At 45.7% G+C, this 17,836-nt stretch overlaps 1 protein-coding gene across 2 annotated transcripts in view; it reads right to left on the reverse strand.

Annotated features, from left to right (window-relative positions):
* Positions 1-17,836, reverse strand: part of CRISPLD1 (cysteine rich secretory protein LCCL domain containing 1) — a 197,229-nt gene that overhangs the window by 15,441 nt on the left and 163,952 nt on the right. For both annotated transcript variants that reach the window (XM_063923972.1, XM_063923971.1), the window contains exon 13: positions 9,423-9,498. In XM_063923972.1, the coding sequence (XP_063780042.1) occupies positions 9,423-9,498 (76 nt within the window). The remainder of the gene's footprint in view (positions 1-9,422; positions 9,499-17,836) is intronic.

Here is a 17,836-nt window from a genome sequence, read left to right on the forward strand (position 1 = left end):
ACCAGTGACCACCAGTGCAGTTTTATTATATTATTATTTAATATAATCCGTTCTCTGCCTGAAAAAAAACGATACACAGTGACACAGTAACAGTATACCACATCTGTGCTCAGCCTCAGTGTGCTGCATCATCTATGTATATCTGACTGTGCTGAGTGCTCAGTGCTCACACAGCTTAATTGTGGGGGAGACTGGGGAGCAGTAGCAGGAGTACATATTATTTAACAGTGCACACTTTTGCTGCCAGAGTGCCACTGCCAGTGTGACTGACCAGTGACCACTGTCTGACCACCAGTATATTGTGATTGTCTGCCTGAAAAAGTTAAACACTCGTCGTGTGGTGTTTTTATTCTATAAACGCATTCTGCTGACAGTGTCCAGCAGGTCCGTCATTAATTATATAATATATACCTGTCCGGCTGCAGTAGTGATATATATATATATTTTTTATATCATTATCATCCAGTCTATATTAGCAGCAGACGCAGTACGGTAGTCCACGGCTGTAGCTACCTCTGTGTCGGCAGTCGCTCGTCCATCCATAATTGTATACCACCTACCTGTGGTGTTTTTTTTTTTTCTATCTTCTTGATACTACTAGTAGCTTACTTTAGGAGTCTGCAGTGCTGCTGACAGTGTCCAGCAGGTCCGTCATTATATAATATATACCTGTCCGGCTGCAGTAGTGATATATATATATTTTTTATATCATTATCATCCAGTCTATATTAGCAGCAGACGCAGTACGGTAGTCCACGGCTGTAGCTACCTCTGTGTCGGCAGTCGCTCGTCCATCCATAATTGTATACCACCTACCTGTGGTGTTTTTTTTTTTCTATCTTCTTGATACTACTAGTAGCTTACTTTAGGAATCTGCAGTGCTGCTGACAGTGTCCAGCAGGTCCGTCATTATATAATATATACCTGTCCGGCTGCAGTAGTGATATATATATATTTTTTATATCATTATCATCCAGTCTATATTAGCAGCAGACGCAGTACGGTAGTCCACGGCTGTAGCTACCTCTGTGTCGGCAGTCGCTCGTCCATCCATAATTGTATACCACCTACCTGTGGTGTTTTTTTTTTTTCTATCTTCTTGATACTACTAGTAGCTTACTTTAGGAGTCTGCAGTGCTGCTGACAGTGTCCAGCAGGTCCGTCATTATATAATATATACCTGTCCGGCTGCAGTAGTGATATATATATATTTTTTATATCATTATCATCCAGTCTATATTAGCAGCAGACGCAGTACGGTAGTCCACGGCTGTAGCTACCTCTGTGTCGGCAGTCGCTCGTCCATCCATAATTGTATACCACCTACCTGTGGTGTTTTTTTTTTTCTATCTTCTTGATACTACTAGTAGCTTACTTTAGGAGTCTGCAGTGCTGGTGACAGTGTCCAGCAGGTCCGTCATTATATAATATATACCTGTCCGGCTGCAGTAGTGATATATATATATTTTTTATATCATTATCATCCAGTCTATATTAGCAGCAGACGCAGTACGGTAGTCCACGGCTGTAGCTACCTCTGTGTCGGCAGTCGCTCGTCCATCCATAATTGTATACCACCTACCTGTGGTGTTTTTTTTCTTTCTATCTTCTTGATACTACTAGTAGCTTACTTTAGGAGTCTGCAGTGCTGCTGACAGTGTCCAGCAGGTCCGTCATTATATAATATATATCTGTCCGGCTGCAGTAGTGATATATATATATTTTTTATATCATTATCATCCAGTCTATATTAGCAGCAGACGCAGTACGGTAGTCCACGGCAGTAGCTACCTCTGTGTCGGCAGTCGCTCGTCCATCCATAATTGTATACCACCTACCTGTGGTGTTTTTTTTTTCTTCTATCTTCTTGATACTACTAGTAGCTTACTTTAGGAGTCTGCAGTGCTGCTGACAGTGTCCAGCAGGTCCGTCATTATATAATATATACCTGTCCGGCTGCAGTAGTGATATATATATATTTTTTATATCATTATCATCCAGTCTATATTAGCAGCAGACGCAGTACGGTAGTCCACGGCTGTAGCTACCTCTGTGTCGGCAGTCGCTCGTCCATCCATAATTGTATACCACCTACCTGTGGTGTTTTTTTTTTTTTCTATCTTCTTGATACTACTAGTAGCTTACTTTAGGAGTCTGCAGTGCTGCTGACAGTGTCCAGCAGGTCCGTCATTATATAATATATACCTGTCCGGCTGCAGTAGTGATATATATATATTTTTTATATCATTATTATCCAGTCTATATTAGCAGCAGACGCAGTACGGTAGTCCACGGCTGTAGCTACCTCTGTGTCGGCAGTCGCTCGTCCATCCATAATTGTATACCACCTACCTGTGGTGTTTTTTTTTTTTTTCTATCTTCTTTATACTACTAGTAGCTTACTTTAGGAGTCTGCAGTGCTGCTGACAGTGTCCAGCAGGTCCGTCATTATATAAAATATACCTGTCCGGCTGCAGTAGTGATATATATATATTTTTTATATCATTATCATCCAGTCTATATTAGCAGCAGACGCAGTACGGTAGTCCACGGCTGTAGCTACCTCTGTGTCGGCAGTCGCTCGTCCATCCATAAGTATACTAGTATCCATCCATCTCCATTGTTTACCTGAGGTGCCTTTTAGTTGTGCCTATTAAAATATGGAGAACAAAAATGTTGAGGTTCCAAAAATAAGGAAAGATCAAGATCGACTTCCACCTCGTGCTGAAGCTGCTGCCACTAGTCATGGCCGAGATGATGAAATGCCAGCAACGTCGTCTGCCAAGGCCGATGCCCAATGTCATAGTACAGAGCATGTAAAATCCAAAACACCAAATATCAGTAAAAAAAGGACTCAAAAATCTAAAATAAAATTGACAGAGGAGAAGCGTAAACTTGCCAATATGCCATTTACCACACGGAGTGGCAAGGAACGGCTGAGGCCCTGGCCTATGTTCATGGCTAGTGGTTCAGCTTCACATGAGGATGGAAGCACTCAGCCTCTCGCTAGAAAAATGAAAAGACTCAAGCTGGCAAAAGCACAGCAAAGAACTGTGCGTTCTTCGAAATCACAAATCCACAAGGAGAGTCCAATTGTGTCGTTTGCGATGCCTGACCTTCCCAACACTGGACGTGAAGAGCATGCGCCTTCCACCATTTGCACGCCCCCTGCAAGTGCTGGAAGGAGCACCCGCAGTCCAGTTCCTGATAGTCAGATTGAAGATGTCAGTGTTGAAGTACACCAGGATGAGGAGGATATGGGTGTTGCTGGTGCTGGGGAGGAAATTGACCAGGAGGATTCTGATGGTGAGGTGGTTTGTTTAAGTCAGGCACCCGGGGAGACACCTGTTGTCCGTGGGAGGAATAGGGCCATTGACATGCCTGGTGAAAATACCAAAAAAATCAGCTCTTTGGTGTGGAAGTATTTCAACAGAAATGCGGACAACATTTGTCAAGCCGTGTGTTGCCTTTGTCAAGCTGTAATAAGTAGGGGTAAGGACGTTAACCACCTCGGAACATCCTCCCTTATACGTCACCTGCAGCGCATTCATCATAAGTCAGTGACAAGTTCAAAAACTTTGGGCGACAGCGGAAGCAGTCCACTGACCAGTAAATCCCTTCCTCTTGTAACCAAGCTCACGCAAACCACCCCACCAACTCCCTCAGTGTCAATTTCCTCCTTCCCCAGGAATGCCAATAGTCCTGCAGGCCATGTCACTGGCAATTCTGACGAGTCCTCTCCTGCCTGGGATTCCTCCGATGCATCCTTGCGTGTAACGCCTACTGCTGCTGGCGCTGCTGTTGTTGCTGCTGGGAGTCGATGGTCATCCCAGAGGGGAAGTCGTACTCGTAAGACCACTTTTACTACTTCCACCAAGCAATTGACTGTCCAACAGTCCTTTGCGAGGAAGATGAAATATCACAGCAGTCATCCTGCTGCAAAGCGGATAACTGAGGCCTTGGCATCCTGGGCGGTGAGAAACGTGGTTTCGGTATCCATCATTACTGCAGAGGCAACTAGAGACTTGTTGGAGGTACTGTGTCCCCGGTACCAAATACCATCTAGGTTCCATTTCTCTAGGCAGGCGATATCGAAAATGTACACAGACCTCAGAAAAAGACTCACCAGTGTCCTAAAAAATGCAGTTGTACCCAATGTCCACTTAACCACGGACATGTGGACAAGTGGAGCAGGGCAGGCTCAGGACTATATGACTGTGACAGCCCACTGGGTAGATGTATGGACTCCCGCCGCAAGAACAGCAGCGGCGGCACCAGTAGCAGCATCTCGCAAACGCCAACTCTTTCCTAGGCAGGCTACGCTTTGTATCACCGCTTTCCAGAATACGCACACAGCTAAAAACCTCTTACGGCAACTGAGGAAGATCATCGCAGAATGGCTTACCCCAATTGGACTCTCCTGTGGATTTGTGGCATCGGACAACGCCAGCAATATTGTGTGTGCATTAAATATGGGCAAATTCCAGCACGTCCCATGTTTTGCACATACCTTGAATTTGGTGGTGCAGAATTATTGAAAAAACGAGAGGGGCGTGCAAGAGATGCTGTCGGTGGCCAGAAGAATTGCGGGACACTTTCGGCGTACAGGCACCACGTACAGAAGACTGGAGCACCACCAAAAACGCCTGAACCTGCCCTGCCATCATCTGAAGCAAGAAGTGGTAACGAGGTGGAATTCAACCCTCTATATGCTTCAGAGGTTGGAGGAGCAGCAAAAGGCCATTCAAGCCTATACAACTGAGCACGATATAGGAGGTGGAATGCACCTGTCTCAAGCGCAGTGGAGAATGATTTCAACGTTGTGCAAGGTTCTGCAACCTTTTGAACTTGCCACACGTGAAGTCAGTTCAGACACTGCCAGCATGAGTCAGGTCATTCCCCTCATCAGGCTTTTGCAGAAGAAGCTGGAGACATTGAAGGAGGAGCTAACACAGAGCGATTCCGCTAGGCATGTGGGACTTGTGGATGGAGCCCTTAATTCGCTTAACAAGGATTCACGGGTGGTCAATCTGTTGAAATCAGAGCACTACATTTTGGCCACCGTGCTCGATCCTAGATTTAAATCCTACCTTGGATCTCTCTTTCCGGCAGACACAAGTCTGCTGGGGTTCAAAGAACTGCTGGTGAGAAAATTGTCAAGTCAAGCGGAACGCGACCTGTCAACATCTCCTCCTTCACATTCTCCCGCAACTGGGGGTGCAAGGAAAAGGCTACGAATTCCGAGCCCACCCGCTGGCGGTGATGCAGGGCAGTCTGGAGCGACTGCTGATGCTGACATCTGGTCCGGACTGAAGGACCTGACAACGATTACGGACATGTCGTCTACTGTCACTGCATATGATTCTCTCCCCATTGAAAGAATGGTGGAGGATTATATGAGTGACCGCATCCAAGTAGGCACGTCAGACAGTCCGTACTTATACTGGCAGGAAAAAGAGGCAATTTGGAGGCCCTTGCACAAACTGGCTTTATTCTACCTAAGTTGCCCTCCCACAAGTGTGTACTCCGAAAGAGTGTTTAGTGCCGCCGCTCACCTTGTCAGCAATCGGCGTACGAGGTTACATCCAGAAAATGTGGAGAAGATGATGTTCATTAAAATGAATTATAATCAATTCCTCCGTGGAGACATTGACCAGCAGCAATTGCCTCCACAAAGTACACAGGGAGCTGAGATGGTGGATTCCAGTGGCGACGAATTGATAATCTGTGAGGAGGGGGATGTACACGGTGATATATCGGAGGATGATGATGAGGTGGACATCTTGCCTCTGTAGAGCCAGTTTGTGCAAGGAGAGATTAATTGCTTCTTTTTTGGTGGGGGTCCAAACCAACCCGTCATTTCAGTCACAGTCGTGTGGCAGACCCTGTCACTGAAATGATGGGTTGGTTAAAGTGTGCATGTCCTGTTTATACAACATAAGGGTGGGTGGGAGGGCCCAAGGACAATTCCATCTTGCACCTCTTTTTTCTTTCATTTTTCTTTGCGTCATGTGCTGTTTGGGGGGTGTTTTTTGGAAGGGCCATCCTGCGTGACACTGCAGTGCCACTCCTAGATGGGCCAGGTGTTTGTGTCGGCCACTAGGGTCGCTTAGCTTACTCACACAGCTACCTCATTGCGCCTCTTTTTTTCTTTGCGTCATGTGCTGTTTGGGGAGTGTTTTTTGGAAGGGCCATCCTGCGTGACACTGCAGTGCCACTCCTAGATGGGCCAGGTGTTTGTGTCGGCCACTAGGGTCGCTTAGCTTACTCACACAGCTACCTCATTGCGCCTCTTTTTTTCTTTGCGTCATGTGCTGTTTGGGGAGTGTTTTTTGGAAGGGCCATCCTGCGTGACACTGCAGTGCCACTCCTAGATGGGCCAGGTGTTTGTGTCGGCCACTAGGGTCGCTTAGCTTACTCACACAGCTACCTCATTGCGCCTCTTTTTTTCTTTGCGTCATGTGCTGTTTGGGGAGTGTTTTTTGGAAGGGCCATCCTGCGTGACACTGCAGTGCCACTCCTAGATGGGCCAGGTGTTTGTGTCGGCCACTTGGGTCGCTTAGCTTAGCCATCCAGCGACCTCAGTGCAAATTTTAGGACTAAAAATAATATTGTGAGGTGTGAGGTGTTCAGAATAGACTGAAAATGAGTGGAAATTATGGTTATTGAGGTTAATAATACTTTGGGATCAAAATGACCCCCAAATTCTATGATTTAAGCTGTTTTTTAGGGTTTTTTGAAAAAAACACCCGAATCCAAAACACACCCGAATCCGACAAAAAAAATTCGGTGAGGTTTTGCCAAAACGCGTTCGAACCCAAAACACGGCCGCGGAACCGAACCCAAAACCAAAACACAAAACCCGAAAAATTTCCGGTGCTCATCACTAGTACAGATGGCCAGCCATCATATCTCTTTACTCCCATTACCTGGGACTACCAAGTTCAGTGTCTGCATCTTCTAATGCAGATTTCCCGGCCACAGTTACAGAGCTGCAATGGCCCATCTGAGTAGCCTTGGGCTCCCTCAGACGGCCGATGTTTTTGCAGATGACCCAATGCTGCATCTTCAGATGCAGCACAGATCACAAAACCAGACAGGAGATGTCTATTTACACAAGACACCTCCTGCTGCATTAGCATATTTTTACATTGCTGCTGAGTCCAAAGACTCAATGTGCACTGCGTCCATCTCTGAATCAGGCCCTTATAATTATCAGGACACAGAGACTATTGACATACAGTCTTCCCGACAAACCCACATGGTCTAGTAATATAAGTGATTACATACATAAATAGTACATACATGCACTTTATATTAAGCTAAAATAAACATATTTCCAAATGTGCCTCATAAAACAAACCATAAGACAAGTTTAATAGTCTTATCTACACTATTATGTAAATAAATGTAGCCTAAGGGTATGTACTTATGGGTGCAGGTCATGCTCACGGTACATGTATGGGGACTGAACTTTAACTGCCACTTGCTTTAGAGTTACCTATGAACAATAAATATGAAGAAATGGTCACTACTTTGCAGTTAGCAACCAATAATCTTCTGGCTCTCATTTTATAGAGTATATATGATAAATGATAGCTACTGTAGATGCTGCTAGGTTGCTTTGGTAGACTTCTCCAGTTTAAAAGGTTTGATACATCTCCCCCAAAGATTGGAATGATCACATACATAAGCATTCAGAGTGAAGGATCACAAACTGACCACGTCATGACCTGCTTTACATTTACTCTATTTACTCCATAGGGTGCAATGAACTTCATCAGTAGTGCTGGATAGGCTGCATATATCAAGTGATGAAGCAGCTCAAATGGAACATTTTATGTCTATATATGTGCAGCTTTATTTGTCCGTCTATGCCAAAGGTTCCCAAACGCGCTCCTCAAGGCACTCCAACAGGCAGGATTTAGGTATATCAATGGCTCAGCACAGATAGTTAAATCAAATTGACTGAGGTGCTAATTAAGTCACCTGTGGCCAAGCATGGATACATTTAAAACCTGGACCGTTGGGGTGTCTTGAGGACCGCGTTTGGGAACCTCTGGTCTAAGCTATAATTTATGATGGTGGTGCCTTTTTTTGTATAGGTATAGGTTCACAGACTAGTGACATGGGCGGAAGGGATAATGATAGTCAGGCAGCTCAATGTATCAGTAGATCAGATGATAATATGGTGGGATGGAGGAAAAGCTGATGTGCAAGGTGGGAATTATAAACCATGCAGTCAATGAGGGATAGCGTTGCTGATTATAATTAAATCCCAGCCTTGCAGCTAAAATGTCTGAGCCTTCTCCGACCTATAAACTAAAATATAGTGTACTTTTTGGTACAAAGGTTGCCCTTAGAATTGCATATTTAAATGTATTTTACGCCTTTATGATACTAGGCCTTTAACAGTGGATGCGGTCAATTTACCTACAATCAAAATCCCGACGGTCAAAATACCGACAACCATTGCCTACGGTCAAAATCCCGACAATGTCACAATCCCAACATGGGCAAAATACCGACATTTAAAATACCGACAAGGTCATAACAACGACATTTAAGATGTCGGCAGGTCAAAAAGAGTTTTTCATGATTTTTTTTATTGCAACCAACTTGCTCATACGTTACAATCCAAGTGGACCTGGAGGAGGAATATAAGCAGGGCAAGCGCAGCAAGCCGTGCGAGGGGACGCGACACACTTATACTGTGTCCATGTTGACCTATGTCGACATACACACCTTAAAACAATGCAAAACTCTTGTCGACTTTTTGACCTGTCGACATTTTAAATGACAATATTTTGATCTTGTCGGTATTTTGCCCTTGTTGGGATTTTGACCGTCGGTGAATTGTTGTAGGGAATTTGACCGTCGGGATTTTGATTGTAGGTATTTCATCCCTTTAACAGGTTGACATAAATTCTGCACTTGGACAGAATAAACAATAACATGAGAATATATTCATCACACTAAGGGCGTGATGTATCATGCATCACATAAAAAAGTGGCATTTGCTAATGCAGTATGCATGAATAAATGCAACTATAAACGCAAAGGACAGGACATCAGATAAGAGGTGTCCTTTGCTTTGTGAGGACTTTTGGGTTTATGAGCTAGGAGTTCTACTGTGCACGCATGGTCATGGGGGGGAAGGGGGAGGGAGTTGTTCGTGGAGGTTCTGCACACAGAAACCCTAATACTTCTATAGGCAACAACATCTATAGAAGGCATTGCCCGTCAGGTACTGGCTCCGGAAAGGTTAACTTTCCAGACCTTGATACATATAGGGAATGCGGTAAACCTCAGAAAAAATTTACTGCATTATATTACCTGAAGTATTAAAAGTACTAAGGGATGAACTTGTTACTGCTACATACTGTATATAATGTGTATAGACTGAAATTTAAAATACTCACATCAGAATAAATCCGTGTTCCAAAAACGCGAGCATAGTATGGACTTGCTTGTGCACAATTACGTGGACAGTATAACCTAAGAAAACAAATAGAATAGTACAATGAAATAGAATAGTACAATGAAATGTTATTATAGGACTATACAGTATGTTATAATCTAGCAGGGTCCATGTTTCATGAAACTGGTGCCAATTTGACTTCAATTTACTATTTTCTTGGCTCTAAACTAGAGATGAGCGGGTTCGGTTTCTTTGAATCCGAACCCGCACGAACTTCACTTTTTTTTCCACGGGTCCGAGCGACTCGGATCTTCCCGCCTTGCTCGGTTAACCCGAGCGCGCCCGAACGTCATCATGACGCTGTCGGATTCTCGCGAGGCTCGGATTCTATCGCGAGACTCGGATTCTATATAAGGAGCCGCGCGTCGCCGCCATTTTCACTCGTGCATTGAGATTGATAGGGAGAGGACGTGTCTGGCGTCCTCTCCATTAGAATAGAGATAGATAGATTAGATAGAGAGAGATTGTGCAGAGTCGCAGACAGAGTTAGTTTACCACAGTCAGTGACCAGTGCAGTTGCTAGTTAACTTTTATTTAATATAATATATCCGTTCACTTCTCTCTGCTATATCCGTTCTCTGCCTGAAAAAAAAAACGATACACAGCACAGTCAGTCACACAGTGTGACTCAGTCTGTGTGCACTCAGCTCAGCCCAGTGTGCTGCACAGTCATCAATGTATAAATTAAAAGCTTATAATTAATTGTGGGGGAGACTGGGGAGCACTGCAGGTTGTTAGCAGGAGCCAGGAGTACAATTATATTAATTAACAGTGCACACTTTTGCTGCAGGAGTGGTGACCAGTGCCTGACCACCAGTATAGTATTGTTGTATACTACTAATATCTCTTTAAATATCAACCAGTCTATATTAGCAGCAGACACAGTACAGTGCGGTAGTTCACGGCTGTGGCTACCTCTGTGTCGGCACACGGCAGGCAGTCCGTCCGACCAGAATTGTATTATTTATTATTATATACCTACCACCTAACCGTGGTTTTTTTTTCATTCTTTATACCGTCATAGTGTCATCCTAATTGTTACGAGTATACTACTATCTCTTTATCAACCAGTGTACAGTGCGGTAGTTCACGGCTGTGGCTACCTCTGTGTCGGCACACGGCAGGCAGTCCGTCCGACCAGAATTGTATTATTTATTATTATATACCTACCACCTAACCGTGGTTTTTTTTTCATTCTTTATACCGTCATAGTGTCATCCTAATTGTTACGAGTATACTACTATCTCTTTATCAACCAGTGTACAGTGCGGTAGTTCACGGCTGTGGCTACCTCTGTGTCGGCACACGGCAGGCAGTCCGTCCGACCAGAATTGTATTATTTATTATTATATACCTACCACCTAACCGTGGTTTTTTTTTCATTCTTTATACCGTCATAGTGTCATCCTAATTGTTACGAGTATACTACTATCTCTTTATCAACCAGTGTACAGTGCGGTAGTTCACGGCTGTGGCTACCTCTGTGTCGGCACACGGCAGGCAGTCCGTCCGACCAGAATTGTATTATTTATTATTATATACCTACCACCTAACCGTGGTTTTTTTTTCATTCTTTATACCGTCATAGTGTCATCCTAATTGTTACGAGTATACTACTATCTCTTTATCAACCAGTGTACAGTGCGGTAGTTCACGGCTGTGGCTACCTCTGTGTCGGCAGTCGGCAGGCAGTCCGTCCATCCATAATTGTATTATTATTATAATATATACCACCTAACCGTGGTTTTTTTTTCATTCTTTATACCGTCATAGTGTCATACTAGTTGTTACGAGTATACTACTATCTCTTTATCAACCAGTGTACAGTGCGGTAGTTCACGGCTGTGGCTACCTCTGTGTCGGCAGTCGGCAGGCAGTCCGTCCATCCATAATTGTATTATTATTATAATATATACCACCTAACTGTGGTTTTTTTTGCATTCTTTATACCGTCGTCATAGTGTCATACTAGTTGTTACGAGTATACTACTATCTCTTTATCAACCAGTGTACAGTGCGGTAGTTCACGGCTGTGGCTACCTCTGTGTCGGCAGTCGGCAGGCAGTCCGTCCATCCATAATTGTATTATTATTATAATATATACCACCTAACCGTGGTTTTTTTTTCATTCTTTATACCGTCGTCATAGTGTCATACTAGTTGTTACGAGTATACTACTATCTCTTTATCAACCAGTGTACAGTGCGGTAGTTCACGGCTGTGGCTACCTCTGTGTCGGCAGTCGGCAGGCAGTCCGTCCATCCATAATTGTATTATTATTATAATATATACCACCTAACCGTGGTTTTTTTATACCACCTAACCGTGGCAGTCCGTCCATAATTGTATACTAGTATCCAATCCATCCATCTCCATTGTTTACCTGAGGTGCCTTTTAGTTCTGCCTATAAAATATGGAGAACAAAAAAGTTGAGGTTCCAAAATTAGGGAAAGATCAAGATCCACTTCCACCTCGTGCTGAAGCTGCTGCCACTAGTCATGGCCGAGACGATGAAATGCCAGCAACGTCGTCTGCCAAGGCCGATGCCCAATGTCATAGTACAGAGCATGTCAAATCCAAAACACCAAATATCAGAAAAAAAAGGACTCCAAAACCTAAAATAAAATTGTCGGAGGAGAAGCGTAAACTTGCCAATATGCCATTTACCACACGGAGTGGCAAGGAACGGCTGAGGCCCTGGCCTATGTTCATGGCTAGTGGTTCAGCTTCACATGAGGATGGAAGCACTCAGCCTCTCGCTAGAAAACTGAAAAGACTCAAGCTGGCAAAAGCACCGCAAAGAACTGTGCGTTCTTTGAAATCCCAAATCCACAAGGAGAGTCCAATTGTGTCGTTTGCGATGCCTGACCTTCCCAACACTGGACGTGAAGAGCATGCGCCTTCCACTATTTGCATGCCCCCTGCAAGTGCTGGAAGGAGCACCCGCAGTCCAGTTCCTGATAGTCAGATTGAAGATGTCAGTGTTGAAGTACACCAGGATGAGGAGGATATGGGTGTTGCTGGCGCTGGGGAGGAAATTGACCAGGAGGATTCTGATGGTGAGGTGGTTTGTTTAAGTCAGGCACCCGGGGAGACACCTGTTGTCCGTGGGAGGAATATGGCCGTTGACATGCCAGGTGAAAATACCAAAAAAATCAGCTCTTCGGTGTGGAGGTATTTCACCAGAAATGCGGACAACAGGTGTCAAGCCGTGTGTTCCCTTTGTCAAGCTGTAATAAGTAGGGGTAAGGACGTTAACCACCTCGGAACATCCTCCCTTATACGTCACCTGCAGCGCATTCATAATAAGTCAGTGACAAGTTCAAAAACTTTGGGTGACAGCGGAAGCAGTCCACTGACCAGTAAATCCCTTCCTCTTGTAACCAAGCTCACGCAAACCACCCCACCAACTCCCTCAGTGTCAATTTCCTCCTTCCCCAGGAATGCCAATAGTCCTGCAGGCCATGTCACTGGCAAGTCTGACGAGTCCTCTCCTGCCTGGGATTCCTCCGATGCATCCTTGCGTGTAACGCCTACTGCTGCTGGTGCTGCTGTTGTTGCCGCTGGGAGTCGATGGTCATCCCAGAGGGGAAGTCGTAAGCCCACTTGTACTACTTCCAGTAAGCAATTGACTGTTCAACAGTCCTTTGCGAGGAAGATGAAATATCACAGCAGTCATCCTACTGCAAAGCGGATAACTGAGTCCTTGACAACTATGTTGGTGTTAGACGTGCGTCCGGTATCCGCCGTTAGTTCACAGGGAACTAGACAATTTATTGAGGCAGTGTGCCCCCGTTACCAAATACCATCTGGGTTCCACTTCTCTAGGCAGGCGATACCGAGAATGTACACGGACGTCAGAAAAAGACTCACCAGTGTCCTAAAAAATGCAGTTGTACCCAATGTCCACTTAACCACGGACATGTGGACAAGTGGAGCAGGGCAGGGTCAGGACTATATGACTGTGACAGCCCACTGGGTAGATGTATGGACTCCCGCCGCAAGAACAGCAGCGGCGGCACCAGTAGCAGCATCTCGCAAACGCCAACTCTTTCCTAGGCAGGCTACGCTTTGTATCACCGCTTTCCAGAATACGCACACAGCTGAAAACCTCTTACGGCAACTGAGGAAGATCATCGCGGAATGGCTTACCCCAATTGGACTCTCCTGTGGATTTGTGGCATCGGACAACGCCAGCAATATTGTGTGTGCATTAAATATGGGCAAATTCCAGCACGTCCCATGTTTTGCACATACCTTGAATTTGGTGGTGCAGAATTTTTTAAAAAACGACAGGGGCGTGCAAGAGATGCTGTCGGTGGCCAGAAAAATTGCGGGACACTTTCGGCGTACAGGCACCACGTACAGAAGACTGGAGCACCACCAAAAACTACTGAACCTGCCCTGCCATCATCTGAAGCAAGAAGTGGTAACGAGGTGGAATTCAACCCTCTATATGCTTCAGAGGTTGGAGGAGCAGCAAAAGGCCATTCAAGCCTATACAATTGAGCACGATATAGGAGATGGAATGCACCTGTCTCAAGTGCAGTGGAGAATGATTTCAACGTTGTGCAAGGTTCTGATGCCCTTTGAACTTGCCACACGTGAAGTCAGTTCAGACACTGCCAGCCTGAGTCAGGTCATTCCCCTCATCAGGCTTTTGCAGAAGAAGCTGGAGGCATTGAAGAAGGAGCTAACACGGAGCGATTCCGCTAGGCATGTGGGACTTGTGGATGCAGCCCTTAATTCGCTTAACAAGGATTCACGGGTGGTCAATCTGTTGAAATCAGAGCACTACATTTTGGCCACCGTGCTCGATCCTAGATTTAAAGCCTACCTTGGATCTCTCTTTCCGGCAGACACAGGTCTGCTGGGGTTGAAAGACCTGCTGGTGACAAAATTGTCAAGTCAAGCGGAACGCGACCTGTCAACATCTCCTCCTTCACATTCTCCCGCAACTGGGGGTGCGAGGAAAAGGCTCAGAATTCCGAGCCCACCCGCTGGCGGTGATGCAGGGCAGTCTGGAGCGACTGCTGATGCTGACATCTGGTCCGGACTGAAGGACCTGACAACGATTACGGACATGTCGTCTACTGTCACTGCATATGATTCTCTCAACATTGATAGAATGGTGGAGGATTATATGAGTGACCGCATCCAAGTAGGCACGTCACACAGTCCGTACTTATACTGGCAGGAAAAAGAGGCAATTTGGAGGCCCTTGCACAAACTGGCTTTATTCTACCTAAGTTGCCCTCCCACAAGTGTGTACTCCGAAAGAGTGTTTAGTGCCGCCGCTCACCTTGTCAGCAATCGGCGTACGAGGTTACATCCAGAAAATGTGGAGAAGATGATGTTCATTAAAATGAATTATAATCAATTCCTCCGCGGAGACATTGACCAGCAGCAATTGCCTCCACAAAGTACACAGGGAGCTGAGATGGTGGATTCCAGTGGGGACGAATTGATAATCTGTGAGGAGGGGGATGTACACGGTGATATATCGGAGGGTGAAGATGAGGTGGACATCTTGCCTCTGTAGAGCCAGTTTGTGCAAGGAGAGATTAATTGCTTCTTTTTTGGGGGGGGTCCAAACCAACCCGTCATATCAGTCACAGTCGTGTGGCAGACCCTGTCACTGAAATGATGGGTTGGTTAAAGTGTGCATGTCCTGTTTTGTTTATACAACATAAGGGTGGGTGGGAGGGCCCAAGGATAATTCCATCTTGCACCTCTTTTTTCTTTTCTTTTTCTTTGCATCATGTGCTGATTGGGGAGGGTTTTTTGGAAGGGACATCCTGCGTGACACTGCAGTGCCACTCCTAGATGGGCCCGGTGTTTGTGTCGGCCACTAGGGTCGCTAATCTTACTCACACAGCTACCTCATTGCGCCTCTTTTTTTCTTTGCGTCATGTGCTGTTTGGGGAGGGTTTTTTGGAAGGGACATCCTGCGTGACACTGCAGTGCCACTCCTAGATGTGCCCGGTGTTTGTGTCGGCCACTAGGGTCGCTAATCTTACTCACACAGTCAGCTACCTCATTGCGCCTCTTTTTTTCTTTGCGTCATGTGCTGTTTGGGGAGGGTTTTTTGGAAGGGCCATCCTGCGTGACACTGCAGTGCCACTCCTAGATGGGCCCGGTGTTTGTGTCGGCCACTAGGGTCGCTTATCTTACTCACACAGCGACCTCGGTGCAAATTTTAGGACTAAAAATAATATTGTGAGGTGTGATGTGTTCAGAATAGGCTGAAAATGAGTGTAAATTATGTTTTTTGAGGTTAATAATACTTTGGGATCAAAATTACCCCCAAATTCTATGATTTAAGCTGTTTTTTAGGGTTTTTTTAAAAAAACACCCGAATCCAAAACACACCCGAATCCGACAAAAAAAATTCGGTGAGGTTTTGCCAAAACGCGGTCGAACCCAAAACACGGCCGCGGAACCGAACCCAAAACCAAAACACAAAACCCGAAAAATTTCCGGCGCTCATCTCTACTCTAAACAAACATCCACATTGGTTTCAATTACACACATTTCTAAATCAAAATGACATTCATTGTAGTTAGCAGGGGTTCAGTATGATTTGCCAATGGTCGGGATACCGGCTGTCAGTATACTGACAGCGGCATCCCATCCATCATAATCCCGACAGGCCTCCAAGTAGCCTCCTCTGCCCCCTTCCCTAACCCTCCATTTTGGGTGCCTAACCCTAACCCTCCCCGGTGGTGCATAACCCTTACCCTCCCCACTTGGTGCCTAACCCTAACCTCCCCTTCTGCATGCCTAACCCTAACCCTCCTTCCCCGGTCTCTAACCCTAACTTTCCCAGCCCTGCACTCTAATTCCCCCGCAGCAGGATACCAGCGCGTTCCAATGTGAGGACGATCGGGATGCCGGCAACCCGAGTGGCGTTGGTATCTAGACACCGCCATTGCGTCCTACTGTGGGATCCCGGCGTACATCGACAACCAGGATCCCGTCTGTCGGGAAGCTAACTGCTTCCCATTAGCGGGGGCGGATTTGGCCGCTGGGCCAGTTCCCCCTGGGCCAGTCTGATGCCCCCTAAATGCCTACTCACATCTCCATGGGGCCAGCTGTCGCGATCAGAGCTTAGCTCCAATTGGGTAGCGTTTGTAAATGGCCACCTGCAGCTCAGTCTGTGCAGATGCTAGTAGCCTTTGCTATGCTCTCCCTCTGTGGGAATGAGGATTCAGCTTTTCAGTGTGTGCGTGGTGGCTATCAACCATACTTGCCAACCATATCGCATTGTGCAGTAGACTCATGGTTCAGTAAAGAGTCTCCCGCTGCCAAGGAAAATTAATTAGAACCCCTGGATTACCCACTGCCTCATCATGAATCCGGACTGCACATACGGGAGCTGGACCTAGATGCGTGATGCCGGCATACTGAATAGGCTGGCCACCATGGTGTTGTGGGTATCGGTGGCTGGCTCCTCACCCAGCAGAGTGAAGCCTAATGATCTTGCGGCAGTGGAAGCGGCAGCAGCAGCCTCTTAAACCCCCTATTTAAGTAGTATGTGCGTGCTGTAACAGGACCCAGCAGATAGCTGCAGCCTGTCACTGGACAGAGAGGAGGACAGTAGAAAGCAGTGTGCCTGGGTGGGAGAGTGGATCCAAGGGATCTGCTGCCAGTGTGGATCCAAGAGATCTGCTGCCAGTGTGCTGTGCTCCCTGCTTGTACTGCACCTGATCCCTCAAACGGTATATCCATTCTCCCTAGCAAGACTTCCCCTTAATGATTGCAGAAGAGATAGGGCTGTGAGAGACATCTATCAGACAGAGAGTATCTCATCATTACACCGGTGAGGAGTAGGTGTTTGTGTATTTGTGTTGGTGCGTATGTATATATATATATATATATATATAAACACAAATTCCCAAGTGCGCTAAAGTGGAATGTAATTACACAGTTCTTCCAGCGTTATTTTCGTCGGAATGTAGACTGGAGGGTATTTAAATCTGGGGACCTGTAAAAGACACCCCTCACCAAATAGTCACCCAAACAAGAGGCCAACAGGCCAATTAGTAAAAAGTTATTTTAATAACGTATACACAGTTCAAAGTATAAAATTGTGTCAATAAAATGCAACTAAAAGAGTACACAGCCAACACGTTTGTAAGGTGGAATCTAGATATCCCCTCACCTTTTGCAAGGTGCGAGCTCGACAGGGAGTATCTTTACAGAATAGGTTGTGATTCTCTGACTGACAAATATATATATATATAGGAGATTTATGGTAGACTTACCATAGTTAAATCTTTTTTTGCGAGGTACACTGGGTTCCACAGGGAATACATCGGGGTGTAGAGATTAATCTTGATCCAGAAGCACCA

Source organism: Pseudophryne corroboree, chromosome 5 (assembly GCF_028390025.1).
Source record: "Pseudophryne corroboree isolate aPseCor3 chromosome 5, aPseCor3.hap2, whole genome shotgun sequence".
In the NCBI taxonomy this organism is placed as follows: domain Eukaryota; kingdom Metazoa; phylum Chordata; class Amphibia; order Anura; family Myobatrachidae; genus Pseudophryne; species Pseudophryne corroboree.